The following is a 17,412-nucleotide window of genomic DNA, read 5'->3' as shown; positions in this document are numbered from 1 at the left end:
CATGTCTGCTGTGTGGCAGCCTAGGCAGCCCCTCAGACCAGACATGGATTGTAGGTTAGGTTCAGGGGGCATCTCTAAGATGCACTCTGTCGTGCATTGTACATTAAATCCTGCACTGGTATCAGTGCGGGTTTAATGTGCTGAGAAGTTTGATACCAAACTTCTCAGTCTTCAGTGGAGCCATCCTGGTTCTGTGGAGTTTGTGTTTGACGATCTCCCAGCACCATATACTCTTAGCTGGCAGCACTGCACTTAGAGTGCCCAGGAATGGCCCTGGGTACTGTAGGGGCACAGGGCTCATGCTCATCTACCCACACCACTGGCATAGGGTACCCAGCTAGAGGGGTGGCTGATGTATGCCAGGGCAGTGCATGTTGTGGGCATGGCACACAGGGATGTGTGCCATGTCGACTCTCTGTTTTGTCCTATACCCAGACACTCAGCCTGCAAGGGCAGTGTGTTTGTGTTAGGGTACAGGGCCTTTAAGGGTGGCACAATATGTGCTGCAGCCCTTAGAGGCCTTCTCTGGTCACAAGGCCCTGGGTACCTAGGGTACCATTTACCAGGGGCTGACATGTGGCCAGGCTTTGCCAATTTGGGTTTTAGGTTTCAGCACAGTTTTTAGTGAAGGAACATAGGGCCTGGGCACCTGATTGGCAGGAGCCCAGGGCACACTCAGTCAAAGTACATTCAGCAATTCAGCAAAAAGTGGGGGCATACCATGCAAGAAAGATGGCACTTTCTCTCACTCCTCGCCTTCCTTTATCTCTTCTCTTCCTCATTTTGTGATCATCTATTTCCCTTTTACTGGTTGTCATCCTGCTCATCGCTCCATTCTTGCACTTTTCCTGTGTTATCTTCTAGCTCCTCTCTTCAAGCCCTTGCTCCTCTCTTCTGTTTCTTTCACCTTTCCACTGTTTTTATTCTACCTCCTCCCTTCCCCCTTTCTCCTCTATTCTCCTTCTCTCACATTTCCTCTGTTTTTCTTCCAGCTACTCCCTTCCCTCTTTGTCCTCTCTTCTCTTTTTTCACCTTTCCTTTATTTTTCTTCTAGCTCCTCTCATGCCCCCCTTTGTACTCGTTTTTCTCTCTTTTACCTTTTCTCTGTTATCTTCTCACTCTTCTCTTACCCCTCTTTGTACTCCCTTTTTTCTTCTTTTCTGCTTTCCTCTGTTTATCTTTTAGATCCTCTCTTCACCCTTTCTTTTGTCCTTCTTTCACCTTTCCTCTATTTATCTTCTATCTCTTCTTGTCCCACTCTTTTTACTCTTCTTTTTTCTTCTTTCACCTTTCCTCTATTTATCTTCTAGCTCTTCTTTGTACTCTTTTTCTTCTTTCACCATTCTTCTGTTATCTTCTAGCTCCTCTCTTCTCCCTTTCTCCTTTTGTCTCCTTTGTTCACATTTCCTCTGTTATCTTCTAGCTCTTTGTTACAATTAAATGAATGATACGTGGTCCAGTGATGTAGTTCAGGATCACAGCTTTATTCTTCAGATAGGATCCATATTGAGCCTCATGCTAGGCCTCATACAATGCCACGCAATGCCCCACCAGGAGCCGCCTCCTCGCTGCTCAGCCCTTCCACACCAACTGATTGCTTCTTCCACTCAAACACTCTCAACATTCTGATGACATCACATAGACTGAGCAGCTAGGCATGGGCAGCAACAGAGAGGATGCATTAATCACTTACTAGATCATAACACACTTCTCTTCCCCTTTCCCTCTTTTCCTTCTTTCACCTTCCTCTGTTTATCTTCAAGCTTGCCTCTTCCCCTCTCCTTCTCTCACCTTTCCTCTGCTATCTTCTCTAGCTCCCTTCTGCACCTTTCCCCTCTCGTCTTTCTTTCACCCTTCCTCTGTTTATCTTCTAGCCTGCCTCTTTCCTTCTCCTTCTATCACCTTTCCTCTGATACCTTCTAGCTCCTCTCTCCGTCTTTTCCCTCTCTCCCCTTCTTTCACCATGCCTCGGTTTATTTTCTAGCTTGCCTCTTCCCCCTTCTCTCTTCTCCTTTCCCATAGTATCTTCTAGCTCATCCCTTACTCCTCTTTATACTCTTTATTTCCTTCTTTCACCTTTCACGTGTCATCTTCTAGCTCTTCTCTTACCCTCTCTTCTCATTTTTCCACACTCCCTCTGTTTATCTTTAGCTCCTCTCTTCCCTATTCCTCTTCTCCTTCTTTCACCTTTTGTCTACCCTCTAGCTCTTCTCTGTCCACTCTTTATGCTCTTTTTTCCTTCTTGTACCTTTCCTCTGTTTTCTTCTTGCTCCTCTCTACCCCCTCTTTGTACTTTCTTTTCTTTTCTTTTCTCCTCTCTTTTCCTTTCCTCTATTTATCTTCTAGATCCTCTCTTTCCCCTTTCTCCTCTATTCTTCCTCATTTACCTTTCCACTGTCCTCTTCTAGTTCCTCTCTTCCCCTTCCTCCTCATCGCCTTTATTTACTTTTTCTTTATTATCCTCTAGCTCTTCCTCCTCCCCCTCTCTTCTCCTTCTTCCACCCTTCCTCTGTTTATCTTCTAGCTCGTTTCTTCCCTCTTTCTCCTCTCTTCTCCTTTCCTCTCCTCTGTTCTCATTAGCTCCTCTCTTCCCCTTTTCCGTCTCGTCTCCTTCATTCACCTGTCCTCTCTTCTTTTCTATCTCCTGTCCCCCTCTTTGCACTCTTTTTTTCTATCTTACTTCACATTGATGCTCATTTTTATATCATACGTAAACTTTACTCTAGTCTTCCCATTCACAGAAATTATGTATTTGTCTGGGATTATGGTCAGTAATTAACGGGGATGACATCATTTACGTTAATAAATGAAAAGTCTGTGGTTTGTGCAGGAATAGGATTGAAATATGTAGTATGTAAGAGTAAGATTTCCTATTGCACTTGCAGATGACTTCTTTGGCAGCTCCCACCTTTAAAGCGCCACTAACTTCAGCTCTATTAGGTCGCTGGAATGTCCTCCTGCCGCCCTCTCCCACCCCCCTACCCCTCTCCGCCCCCCCCCTTTCAGATCATGCTTGGGATCCACCTGTACGTAAGACATGGGCCAAGGTGTGAGATTCTTTCCGCCTCTCCTTCAAATCACCCCAGGATGTTCCTGTGTGTCAGACAAGGGCGCGGGTGTGAGCCCTGCCTCACCCCAATGCCACATGGTGACCGGCTCTTCCTATATGTACGACTAGAGCCAGCAGTTTGGAGCCAGGATGTAAGTGACTGAAATGCTGCTCACCACAATAACTAAATACTCTTGGTCTTTGATCCATCAACTCCCTTCTAGTCATTATTTATTGCACTCACAAGCAGAGAGAAGGCGTATGTGGAAGGTTCCCAGTAGGGAGGAGCTGGGGACGTACCCTGGGCGTGGGCTGAGCCAGTCATGCCAGGCTCCCCAGTGGGGAGGAGCTGGGACATGCCCTGGGTGATGCCAGACTCCCCAGCGGGGAGGAGCTGGGGACATGCCCTGGGTGATGCCAGACTCCCCAGTGGGGAGGAGCTGGGACATGCCCTGGGTGATGCCAGACTCCCCAGCGGGGAGGAGCTGGCACATGCCCTGGGTGATGCCAGACTCCCCAGCGGGGAGGAGCTGGGACATGCCCTGGGTGATGCCAGACTCCCCGGCGGGGAGGAGCTGGGTCATGCCCTGGGTGATGCCAGACTCCCCAGCGGGGAGGAGCTGGGACACCCCCTGGGTGATGCCAGGCTCCCCATTGGGGAGGAGCTGAGACATGCCCTGGGTGATGCCAGACTCCCCAGCGGGGAGGAGCTGGGAACATGTCCTGGGTGATGCCAGGCTCCAGCTGCAGAGGCGCGTGCCCTGTGACGGGCTGAACACCACAAAGGATGAAGACACTGATCTGCTCACAGCTTGAAAGCATTGTTTTTATTCTTTCAGGGAGAAGATGCCTTACCTGGATATCCTGGGCCCAAGGTAGAGAACAAGTCACCCTATGACCCATGAGATATCTCCAATGACTCACGTCTGTGTGAGATCTCCCTAAACCATCCTTCCTGTCTGATATTGCCAATGGTTTTCTCCTGTCTGAGGTCTCTTCGATGCTTCCTACAGTCTGAGATCTCACTCTAAAGATTCTCTCCTGTCTAGGAAATCTCTAAAACTGTCTCTCATGTGATATGTGGGATACCTCTCCTGTGTGACGTTGACTGCCTCACTTCTCTGTGAGGCGTAGATAGAACTCTCCTCATGTGAGGCCTCTCTGAATTCTCTTCCATCTTCTTCTCCCATGAGACTTCTACGGCTTGTCACCCATGTGAGACCTTTAAGATTGCTCTCTCGTGTTTCGCTTCTGTGTGAGGCGTCTCTCGTATTTCCCCATACGTGTCCTCTCTGCTCTCTCTCTGAAGCGCAAGGCCTCTTCAGTGCCCAACTCTCCATGTGAATTCTTTCAAGCACATCTCCTGCTTGTGAGATCTTTTCCAGACTTCTCTCTCGCAAAGCTGCTTCTCTCCCATTTGAGACCTTCGTTTCCCTCCCATGCATGACCTCTCTTAGAGCCACTGACACGTGTCTCACAGGTGAACTCTCTATGCTTTTATCTTTCCAATAGTACTCTCCTGTAAGAGATTCCTTTCATCTCTCTCGCCTCAGATCTATAATGCATTTGCACCTCTTTGAAATGTTTCTATCACTTCTCTGCCTTAAAAGAACTGTTTTAAAATCTTTGGATGCATATAGTTTCTTCTGACCATCATTACTGTTTCTGCAATAATTTTAAAAATGAAAACCGATATTTTATTAATATAAACCAACACATCATAATGTTGGTTCTCAAACACAAAATGTGTAAAATCTCAGAAATATTTAATTTTCTGAGAAGCATGCCTGTCAAAATTAAATATTTTCATATTGTAATATTGCCTAGCTGCAGACAATATTCCCTTTCTGTTTATGAATCCAAATAAAGTAAAAAATATTATTAAACCATCAGGTGAGTTTAACTAAAGGAAACCTTTCTAATTCTTACCCGTAAACGCAGGAAATTAACCTGGTTGGGCACCAGCCTTACCAAGAGGAATGTACCACCGTCCCCTCAAGCTGGAGCCTGCTGTGCCCTCGTGAGCACAGAGCTGTAAGACTTGGCCTCATTTCCTTCCAAAGTAGAGAGCTGAGTCCTAAAACCTAGCAGGGGCCACCAGCAGTCTACAGAGCCCAGCTCGGTGCTCCCTCAAGGGACGCTTCTTAGACTCTTTCCCCCTCTCCGGGTAGATCTTAGTTTTCAAGCTGTGACCAGTATGACTGCCTAGCATCAGAAGCGGACACAGACATGTTCTCAGAGCATGCCCTTGCCGCGGTGAGTTGGATGCCGTCCATCCTCTCCTTGACTTCTAGGGGAAGAAGGTCTGCTTTGGTTAATGTCAATGGACATGTGAGAAGTGACCTCAGTGCAGTGATTGGACGTGTAATGACATCTTTGGATTTTTTATTACTTAAACCTTGTGTGGACCACAGTGCTGTGAATGGCATTGAGGTAAAGCCCTCAGTTACCCTCATTGCAGACTCCGTCTTCAGATTGGTTTTTCTTCTATCGTCTTCGGGAGCCGCACCAGGTGGGACCTGGTGGCCATCGTGTGACCAGAAATTTCTCGAATGATGTTTGGATTTCAAGGATCAGCGACTAAGCTTATGAGAATGATTCCTAAATCTGTTACATGTTTGGTATTTTTCTGCCTATTCGTCATCTGATATGGGCTTTGCTGGAATGCCCTTGAAGGTCTCCAGGAATTGTTATCCCTACGCCGTCGGGGGGAAAGTCTTTTAAAGGCTGGAAAAGCTGCTGTCCTGCTACTTCCATCTTTCTGAGTAACTCTGTGATGTTCCCTCTCTCCCCAGTGAGAGCGAAAGGCAAGCGAGCCCACTGCGATGCTGCTTCTTATCAAAGCTCTGCTCTGACTGGGAAACACCTGCGGTTCGACCACATGTTGAAGGAGAGTTACTCTGGATCCCAACCTGTTCTATTTTCTGGGCCGGATGGGGGTCAAGCCCAATCACCTGAGTGAAACCCTCTGATGTCCATCTTCCTGTGTCGCTGCTGGACACTGAGGCATTGACAGATCTCAGTCTTCCTGTGTCGCTGCTGGACCCTGAGGCAGCGATGGTGCTGGACACTGAGACATTGATGGTGCTGGACACTGAGACATTGATGGTGCTGGACACTGAAGCATGTATGGTCCCGGACACTGAGGCATTGATGGTACTGGACACTGAGGCATTGATGGTCCTGGACACTGAGGCATTGATGGTCCTGGACACTGAGGCATGGATGGTGCTAGTCACTGAGGTATTGATGATACTGGACACTGAGACAGTGATGGTGCTGGACACTGAGGCATTGATGGTACTGGACACTGAGGCATTGCTGGACACTGAGCCAGTGATGGTGCTGGACACTGAGGGACTGGTGGGTACTGGACACTGAGGCATTGCTGGACACTGAGGCAGTGATGGTGCTGGTCCCTGAAGCATTGATGGTCCTGGACACTGAGGCATTGATGTTGCTGGTCACTGAGGCATTGATGGTCCTGGACACTGAGGCATGGATGGTGCTAGTCACTGAGGTATTGATGGTCCTGGACACTGCGGCATGGATGGTGCTGGTCACTAAGGCATTGATGGTCCTGAACACTAAGGCATTGATGCTGCCAGTCACGGAGGCATTGATGGTGCTGATGGTGTGGGACACAGAGGCGATGATGGTGCGGGACACTGAGATAGTGTTGGTGCTGGTCACTGAGGCATGGATGGTTCTGGACACTAAGGCATTGATGCTGCCAGTCACTGAGGCATTGACGGTGCTGGTCACTGAGGTATTGATGGTGCGGGTCACTGAGGCGGTGCTGGTGTGGTCACTGATGCATGGATGGTGCTGGACACTGAGGCAGTGATGGTGCTGGTCACTGAGGCATTGATGGTGCTGGACACTGAGGCGGTGCTGGTGTGGTCACTGATGCATGATGGTGCTGGACACTGAGGCAGTGATGGTGCTGGTCACTGAGGCATTGATGGTGCTGGAGACTGAGACATTGATGGTGCTGGACACTGAGGCATTGATGATCCTGGACACTGAGGCATTGCTGGACACTGAGGCATTGGTGGTCACTGAGGCAATGATGGTCCTGGACACTGGGGCATTGATGGTACTGGACACTGAGGCATTGCTGGACACTGAGGCAGTGATGGTGCTAGTCACTGAAGCATTGATGGTCCTGGACACTGAGGCAGTGATGTTCCTGGACACTGAGGCATTGATGGTCCTGGACACTGACGTATGGATGATGCTGGTCACTAAGGCGTTGATGGTCCTGGACATTGAGGCATTGATGATGCTGGACACTGAGGCATGGATGGTTCTGGACACAGGCATTGATGGTACTGGTCACTGAGGTATTTTTATTGGTGCTGGACACTGAAGCATGGATGGTCCTGGACACTGAGCAATTGATGGTGCTGGTCACTGAGGCGTTGATGGTCCTGGACACTGAGGCATTGATGCTGACTGTCACTGAGGCGGTGATGGCCGTGGACACTGAGGCATGGATGATGCTGGTCACTAAGGCGTTGATGGTCCTGGACACTCAGGCATTGTTGCTGCTGGTCACTAATAAGCCACATTTGTAAAGCGCAAACAATTACCCGTAAGGGTCTCTAGGCCCTGGGGGCCGTCGGGAAGATTAAGCAAGCTATTGCCCAGAGTCACATGGTGCTGGGCTAATCTGCCGCCGGCGCCGAGGATCGAACCGTGATCCCCAGATTCCAGAGGCAGTCACCCTGGCCGCGGCGCCACACGTCTTCCACATTGATGGTGTGGGATAGTGAAGCTTTGATGGTGTGGGACACTGAGGCGGTGATGGTCCTGTACACTGAGGCATTGATGGTCCTGGCCACTGAGGCATTCATGCTGCCGGTCACTGAGGTGGTGATGGTCCTGGACACTGAGTCATTGATGGGTCTGCACACTGAGGCATTGATGGTCCTGGACTTTGAGGCATTGATAGTGCTGGACACTGAGGCATGGAGGGTGCTGGACACTGAGGCATTGATGTACTGGTCACTGAGGCATGAATGGTCCTGGAAACTGAGGCATGGATGATGCTGGTCACTGAGACATTGATGGTGCGGGATAGTGAGGCATTGATGGTGTGGGACACCGAGGCAGTGATGGTGCTGGTCACTGAGGCATGGATGGTCCTAGACACTGAGGCATTGATGCTGCCGGTCACTGAGGCATTGATGGTCCTGGACACTGAGGCATTGATGGTCCTGGATACTGAGGCATTGATGGTCCTGGACACTGAGGCTCTGATGGTATTGGACACTGAGGTGCTAATGGCCCTTGACACTAAGGCATTGATGGTACTTGACACTGAGGCATTTATGGTCCTGAACACTAAGGCATTGATGCTGGTGGTCAGTGAGGCGGTGATGGTCCTGGACACTGAGGCATTGATGGTCCTGGACACTGAGGCATTGATGCTGCTGGTCACTGAGGCAGTGGTGGTCCCGGACACTGAGGCACTGATGGTTCTGCACACTGAGGCATTGATGGTCCTGGAAATTGAGGCACTGATGGTGCTGGACACTGAGGCATGGATGGTGCTGGACACTGAGGCATTGATGGTACTGGTCACTGAGGCATTGATTGTGCTGGACACTGAGGCATGGATGGTCCTGGACACTGAGGAATTGATGGTGCTGGTCACTGAGGCATTGATGGTCCTGGTCACTGGCATTGATGCTGCTGGTCACTGAGGCGTTGATGGTCCTGGACACTGAGGCATTGATGCTGACGGTCACTGAGGCGGTGATGGTCCTGGACACTGAGGCATGGATGGTCCTGGTCACTGAGGCATGGATGGTCCTGGACACTGAGGCATTGATGCTGCCGGTCACTGAGGCATTGATGGTGCTGGTCACTGAGGCATTGATGGTGTCAGACGCTGAGGCAGTGATGCTGCCGGTCACTGAGGCATTGATGTTCATTGACACTGAGGCATTGATGGTCTTGGCCACTGAGGCATTGATGGCCCTGGACATTGAGGCATTGATGGTGCTGGACACTGAGGCATGGATGGTGATGGACACTGAGGCATTGATGGTACTGGTAACTGAGTCATGGATGGTGCTGGACACTGAGGCATGGATGGAGATGGACACTGAGGCATTGATGGTGGTGGACACTGAGTCGCTGATGGTGCAGGACACTGAGGCGCTGATGGTGCTGGTCACTGAGACGTTAATGGTCCTGGACACTGAGGCATTGGTGGGGCTGGTCTCTGAGGCATTGATGGTGCTGGACACTGAGGCATTGATGCTGCCGGTCACTGAGGCAGTGATGGCCCTGGACACTGAAGCATTGATGGTGCTGGTCACTGAGGCATTGATAGTCCAGGACACTGAGGCATTGATGGTGCTGGGCACTGAGGCATTGATAGTCCAGGACACTGAGGCATTGATGGTGCTGGTCACCGAGACATTGATGGTGCTGGTCACTGAGGCATTGATAGTCCTGGACACTGAGACATGGATGGTCCTGGACACTGAGGCATTGATGGTCCTGGACACTGAGGCATGGATGATGCTGGTCACTGAGGCATTGATGGTCCTGCACACTGAGGCATTGATGGTGCGGGATAGTGAGGCGTTGATGGTGTGGGACACAGAGGCGTTGATGGTGCGGGACACTGAGGTGGTGATGGTGCTGGTCACTGAGGCATGGATGGTCCTGGACACTAAGGCATTGATGCTGCCAGTCACTGAGGCATTGATGGTGCTTGTCACTGAGGTATTGATGGTGCGGGACACTGAGGCAGTGCTGGTGTGGTCACTGATGCATGGATGGTGCTGGATACTGAGGCAGAGATGGTGCTGGTCACTGAGGCATTGATGGTGCTGGTCACTGAGGCATTGATTGTGCTGGACACTGAGGCATTGCTGGACACTGAGGCAGTGATGGTACTGCACACTGAGGCATTGCTGGACACTGAGCCAGTGATGGTGCTGGACACTGAGGGACTGGTGGGTACTGGACACTGAGGCATTGCTGGACACTGAGGCAGTGATGGTGCTGGCCCCTGAAGCATTGATGGTCCTGGACACTGAGGCGTTGATGGTGCTGGTCACTGAGGCATTGATGGTCCTGGACACTGAGGCATGGATGGTGCTAGTCACTGAGGTATTGATGGTCCTGGACACTGCGGCATGGATGGTGCTGGTCACTGAGGCATTGATGGTCCTGAACACTAAGGCATTGATGCTGCCAGTCACGGAGGCATTGATGGTGCTGATGGTGTGGGACACAGAGGCGATGATGGTGCGGGACACTGAGATGGTGTTGGTGCTGGTCACTGAGGCATGGATGGTTCTGGACACTAAGGCATTGATGCTGCCAGTCACTGAGGCATTGATGGTGCTGGTCACTGAGGTATTGATGGTGCGGGACACTGAGGCGGTGCTGGTGTGGTCACTGATGCATGGATGGTTCTGGACACTGAGGCAGTGATGGTGCTGGCCACTGAGGCATTGATGGTGCTGGACACTGAGGCGGTGCTGGTGTGCTCACTGATGCATGAATGGTGCTGGACACTGAGGCAGTGATGGTGCTGGACACTGAGACATTGATGGTGCTGGACACTGAGGCATTGATGGTGCTGGACACTGAGGCATTGATGGTCCTGGACACTGAGGCATTGCTGGACACTGAGGCATTGCTGGTCACTGAGGCAATGATGGTCCTGGACACTGGGGCATTGATGGTACTGGACACTGAGGCATTGCTGGACACTGAGGCAGTGATGGTGCTAGTCACTGAAGCATTGATGGTGCTAGTCACTGAAGCATTGATGGTCCTGGACACTGAGGCAGTGATGTTCCTGGACACTGAGGCATTGATGGTCCTGGACACTGAGGCATGGATGATGCTGGTCACTAAGGCGTTGATGGTCCTGGACATTGAGGCATTGATGATGCTGGACACTGAGGCATGGATGGTTCTGGACACTGAGGCATTGATGGTACTGGTCACTGAGGCATTTTTATTGGTGCTGGACACTGAAGCATGGATGGTCCTGGACACTGAGCAATTGATGGTGCTGGTCACTGAGGCCTTGATGGTCCTGGACACTGAGGCATTGATGCTGACGGTCACTGAGGTGGTGATGGTCGTGGACACTGAGGCATGGATGATGCTGGTCACTAAGGCATTGATGGTCCTGGACACTCAGGCATTGATGCTGCTGGTCACTAATGATCCACATTTGTAAAGCGCGAACAATTACCCGTAAGGGTCTCTAGGCCCTGGGGGCCGTCGGGAAGATTAATCAAGCTATTGCCCAAAGTCACATGGTGCTGGGCTAATCTGCCGCCGGCGCCGAGGATCGAACCGTGATCCCCAGATTCCGGAGGCAGTCACCCTGGCCACGGCGCCACACCTCTTCCACATTGATGTGTGGGATAGTGAAGCTTTGATGGTGTGGGACACTGAGGCGGTGATGGTCCTGGACACTGAGGCATTGATGGTCCTGGCCACTGAGGCATTCATGCTGCCGGTCACTGAGGTGGTGATGGTCCTGGACACTGAGTCGTTGATGGGTCTGCACACTAAGGCATTGATGGTCCTGGACATTGAGGCATTGATGGTGCTGGGCATTGAGGCATGGAGGGTGCTGGACACTGAGGCATTGATGGTACTGGTCACTGAGGCATGGATGGTCCTGGAAACTGAGGCATGGATGATGCTGGTCACTGAGACATTGATGGTGTGGGATAGTGAGGCATTGATGGTGTGGGACACTGAGGCAGTGATGGTGCTGGTCACTGAGGCATGGATGGTCCTAGATACTGAGGCATTGATGCTGCCGGTCACTGAGGCATTGATGGTCCTGAACACTGAGGCATTGATGGTCCTGGACACTGAGGCATTGATGGTCCTGGACACTGAGGCTCTGATGGTATTGGACACTGAGGCGCTGATGGCCCTTGACACTAAGGCATTGATGGTACTTGACACTGAGGCATTGATGGTCCTGGACACTGATGCGTTGATGGTGTTGGTCACCGAGGCGTTGATGGTCCTGAACACTGAGGCATTGATGCTGGTGGTCAGTGAGGCGGTGATGGTCCTGGACACTGAGGCATTGATGGTCCTGGACACTGAGGCATTGATGGTCCTGGACACTGAGGAATTGATGCTGCTGGTCACTGAGGCGGTGGTGGTCCTGGACACTGAGGCATTGATGGTTCTGCACACTGAGGCATTGATGGTCCTGGACATTGAGGCACTGATGGTGCTGGACACTGAGGCATGGATGGTGCTGGACACTGAGGCATTGATGGTACTGGTCACTGAGGCATTGATTGTGCTGGACACTGAGGCATGGATGGTCCTGGACACTGAGGAATTGATGGTGCTGGTCACTGAGGCATTGATGGTCCTGGTCACTGGCATTGATGCTGCTGGTCACTGAGGCATTGATGGTCCTGCACACTGAGGCATTGATGCTGACGGTCACTGAGGCGGTGATGGTCCTGGACACTGAGGCATGGATGGTGCTGGAAACTGAGGCATGGATGATGCTGGTCACTGAGACATTGATGGTGCGGGATAGTGAGGCATTGATGGTGTGGGACACTGAGGCAGTGATGGTGCTGGTCACTGAGGCATGGATGGTCCTAGACACTGAGGTATTGATGCTGCCGGTCACTGAGGCATTGATGGTCCTGGACACTGAGGCATTGATGGTCCTGGACACTGAGGCATTGCTGGACACTGAGGCATTGCTGGTCACTGAGGCAATGATGGTCCTGGACACTGAGGCATTGATGGTCCTGGACACTGAGGCTCTGATGGTATTGGACACTGAGGCGCTGATGGCCCTTGACACTAAGGCATTGATGGTACTTGACACTGAGGCATTGATGGTCCTGGACACTGATGCGTTGATGGTGTTGGTCACCGAGGCGTTGATGGTCCTGAACACTGAGGCATTGATGCTGGTGGTCAGTGAGGCGGTGATGGTCCTGGACACTGAGGCATTGATGGTCCTGGACACTGAGGCATAGATGCTGCTGGTCACTGAGGCGGTGGTGGTCCTGGACACTGAGGCATTGATGGTTCTGCACACTGAGGCATTGATGGTCCTGGACATTGAGGCACTGATGGTGCTGGACACTGAGGCATGGATGGTGCTGGACACTGATCCATTGATGGTACTGGTCACTGAGGCATTGATTGTGCTGGACACTGAGGCATGGATGGTCCTGGACACTGAGGAATTGATGGTGCTGGTCACTGAGGCGTTGATGGTCCTGGTCACTGGCATTGATGCTGCTGGTCACTGAGGTGTTGATGGTCCTGGACACTGAGGCATTGATGCTGCCGGTCACTGAGGCGGTGATGGTCCTGGACACAGAGGCATGGATGGTCCTGGACACTGAGGCATTGATGCTGCCGGTCACTGAGGCATTGATGGTGCTGGTCACTGAGGCATTGATGGTGTCAGACCCTGAGGCATTGATGCTGCCGGTCACTGAGGCATTGATGTTCATTGACACTGAGGCATTGATGGTCTTGGCCACTGAGGCATTGATGGCCCTGGACAAAGAGGCATTGATGGTGCTGGACACTGAGGCATGGATGGTGATAGACACTGAGGCATTGATGGTGGTGGACACTGAGGCGCTGATGGTGCAGGACACTGAGGCGCTGATGGTGCTGGTCACTGAGGCGTTGGGGCTGGTCTCTGAGGCATTGATGGTGCTGGACACAGAGGCATTGATGCTGCCGGTCACTGAGGCAGTGATGGCCCTGGACACTGAAGCATTGATGGTGCTGGTCACTGAGGCATTGATAGTCCAGGACACTGAGGCATTGATGGTGCTGGACACTGAGGTATTGATAGTCCAGGATACTGAGGCATTGATGGTGCTGGTCACCGAGGCATTGATGGTGCTGGTCACTGAGGCATTGATAGTCCTGGACACTGAGGCATGGATGGTCCTGGACACTGAGGCATTGATGGTCCTGGACACTGAGGCATTAGTGATGCTGGTCACTGAGGCATTGATGGTCCTGCACACTGAGGCATTGATGGTGCGGGATAGTGAGGCGTTGATGGTGTGGGACACAGAGGCGTTGATGGTGCGGGACACTGAGGTGGTGATGGTGCTGGTCACTGAGGCATGGATGGTCCTGGACACTAAGGCATTGATGCTGCCAGTCACTGAGGCATTGATGGTGCTGGTCACTGAGGTATTGATGGTGCGGGACACTGAGGTAGTGCTGGTGTGGTCACTGATGCATGGATGGTGCTGGACACTGAGGCAGTGATGGTGCTGGTCACTGAGGCATTGATGGTGCTGGTCACTGAGGCATTGATTGTGCTGGACACTGAGTTAGTGATGGTGCTAGTCACTGAGGCATTGATGGTCCTGGACACTGAGGCATTGATGGTGATGGACCCCGATGCATTGGCTGTGAGGGATAGTGAGACGTTGAGTGTGCTGTTCACTGAGGCATTGATGGTGCGGGATAGTGAGGCATTGATGGTGCGGGATAGTGAGGCGTTGATGGTTCTGCACACTGATGCGTTGATGGTGCGGGACACTGAGACGGTGAGGGTGTGGTCACTGAGGCATGGATGGTGCTGGACACTAAGTCATGGCAGATTATCGCCGGCAGAGAAGCGAGGGTTGGAAGCTGTTAAACTTCTCCTCTTTTCCTGGATGTGGTTTAGACACTGCCCTAGCATGGGCTATCCCTTGACCCGTCTGCCAGCCTTCGGTCAAGTTTCTTTGTTCACTTCAGTGGCCGGAAGTCAGAGACCACGTGCCACAAGCAGATGCCTACAAGGTAAGTAGCATTCTCCTTGGCAGCAAGTGCTGCGCACATCAACGCCAACTAGTGTTGGGAGTTGGCATTGCACGGTTTCAGTTGTAGTGACGACTTCTGATCCCTCCCACAGTGCAACGGGAGGATGTTCATACTACAGACTACACGGCCACGAGCAGGAGACGATATGCCCTCCTCTCAATTGTCGACATTAATGCAAACACTCTGGCCTGGCACACTTCAGGGGTCTAAACCACCCTTGTGTGCTCCATTGACCGTGCAAAGTCCACGAGGCACAGGTTGGGCAAACTGCGCTTTGAATTGTCTTCCAAACATTTTCCTCATCTGATCCTAAGACTGTGCTGTGGGGAAAGGGCTCTGCCTTTCAGTCTGTGCAAAGCATGTGATCCTCACCAGCATATGCTGCAAATGGAGAATGTTACTTCTGCAGTGGGTGTCAAGTCCTTCATCAGTGGTGGCTTTGTCTAGGGTGTTGGAGGTGTCGACAGAAAAGACGTTTTGGATGTCTGGGCGTTCGCCGTAGGGTATTTTGATGTAGACTTACTCGTCAAAGACGAGGTCTTCATCAGTGGTGATACTGGCGTGAGAGATGTGCCCTTGTATGGAAACTTTGTCGACATTGTTGTTGTCGATAATCTCACAGATGACAAAGTTTGTGGCACCGTCTCAGCTGGCGGAGGCACAACTGGGATGTTTTGTCAGGCCTCGTCTTTGATGGTGAGGATTGTGAAGTAAATGTTACTCTAATTATAGCAAAAATCTGTCCATTCGGGGAGGGGCGGAGGGTCTCTTTACAGGTGTTCACAGGGGTTGCTATTTTGATGTAGATGCCCAGAGTTTGTGCTTCAGTGTCTTTAGGGCGCTTTGGAAATGCAGACGCCTGCTCTCTGTCTTTTATGATTTGTTGCTGAAGATGCCACCGATTTCACGTTCCTTATGTTTATGGCCTGAATTGAAGAGGCAGAAGATACCCTTCACATGGGGCTTCAGAGTAAGCTTTTCTGGCACCACAGCCCTGGTGAGGTTTGCCGTGAGTCCTTGCTTGAGAGGCTTCAACCACGCTTAAAATAGAAGCAAAAGTGGCCAGGTTCCCCAGATCTTGGAAAGGTTAGATTGATTTGGTCCATGGAAGCGAAGGTTGCATTGACGGATACTTTTCCAGGGTTTGATTGGATGACTTTGTTGTTCATCTACTACTCAATCCCACCTCCTAGAGGGTATTGCTTTGAGACTCATTCTTAAGGTGAAAAATATGTGGCATTATGTATCCACCTGAAGCAAAAATGACTTCCCTTCGGCAGCAATGCGTGTTATGGATACATTATCTTCCTGCAGATTCCTTCCTGCGCTTTCCCTTCTCCTGTGAGTTAGCGCCAAGAGTGATACGACCCTGGATATACACGCATCATATGCTGTCCTGTGGGTGATGTTTCTCGGTTTGTCTCCTCATGCCTGCATTCGGTGTGCAAAAAGTTGCAGTAACTGACAACAGCACACGCGTTGATGCCTTATATACTTGGATGTCACATACTGGGCGAGTGCAGCCATGGCAGAGCCGCACAGTGCCGTCTGGGAGCGTTGTGAAGCAATTGCTAAGGGACGAGTATCTGGATCTGGTCCGGTGCCCGCAGGATAGTCATAACCTGAAGAATCTGTTGAAGATGAAATTTTCTTCAGAAATATTGTTACAAAGGGAAGTCATTTTTTCGTCTTATCTAAAAACAATAAAACAACCTTGACCGGTTAAAAAACGCCTGACACACCTTGGTCCAGAGCTCAGGACAGTTGGACACTTCTCTTTGACTCAAGAAGTGTTTGAAATATATATTTTTTAAAGGCAGCACCTTGACCCTGGCGTCGAGGCCTTGGCCAGCAAAGTAGCCTAAATACGAGCCCCACTGAGCAAGTATTGCATACAGTGGCACATCCAGTCTCCAGTGCAGCATAGACGCGATGCCAGGAGGTGCAGCTCTGCTAGCCGAAGCTCTGTCTCCAGACTTTGGCCATGTCTAGATTATTTGCCTGTAGTAACCATACATGGAAAAGCGTGGCTTCCTTCCTGCATCCCCTCAAACATCTATCCAGTGTCCCCAGAAAAAGGACATGTAGTCTCCTGGGTGTTAAAGTACATCCCATGACTTCCTTCCTGCATCCCCTCAAACATCTATCCAGTGTCCCCAGAAACAGGACGTGTGATCTTCTGGGTGGTAAAGTACATCCCATGACTTCCTTCCTGCATCCCCTCAAACATCTATCCAGTGTTCCCCGAAACAGGACGTGTGATCTACTGGGGGGTAAAGTACATCCCATGACTTCCTTCCTGCATCCCCTCAAACATCTATCCAGTGTCCCCGAAACAGGACGTGTGATCTACTGGGGGGTAAAGTACATCCCATGACTTCCTTCCTGCATCCCCTCAAACATCTATCCAGTGTCCCCCGAAACAGGGCGTGTGATCTACTGGGGGGTAAAGTACATCCCATGACTTCCTTCCTGCATCCCCTCAAACATCTATCCAGTGTCCCCAGAAACAGGATGTGTGACCTACTGGGTGG

The 17,412-nt window shown here is 51.1% G+C and overlaps 1 protein-coding gene across 3 annotated transcripts in view; it reads left to right on the top strand.

Annotated features, from left to right (window-relative positions):
- Nucleotides 1-17,412, top strand: part of IQSEC2 (IQ motif and Sec7 domain ArfGEF 2) — a 559,465-nt gene that overhangs the window by 377,012 nt on the left and 165,041 nt on the right. For 2 of the 3 annotated variants that reach the window (XM_085629904.1, XM_085629905.1), the window contains exon 9: nucleotides 3,889-3,924. The exons of the other annotated variant lie outside the window; for it this stretch is intronic. In XM_085629904.1, coding sequence (XP_085486030.1) covers nucleotides 3,889-3,924 — 36 coding nt within the window. The remainder of the gene's footprint in view (nucleotides 1-3,888; nucleotides 3,925-17,412) is intronic. 3 annotated transcript variants of the gene reach the window in all.

The sequence above is a fragment of the Triturus cristatus genome, chromosome 10 (genome assembly GCF_964204655.1).
Source record: "Triturus cristatus chromosome 10, aTriCri1.1, whole genome shotgun sequence".
Classification (NCBI taxonomy): domain Eukaryota; kingdom Metazoa; phylum Chordata; class Amphibia; order Caudata; family Salamandridae; genus Triturus; species Triturus cristatus.
This window is presented reverse-complemented; position numbering and strand designations above follow the sequence as displayed.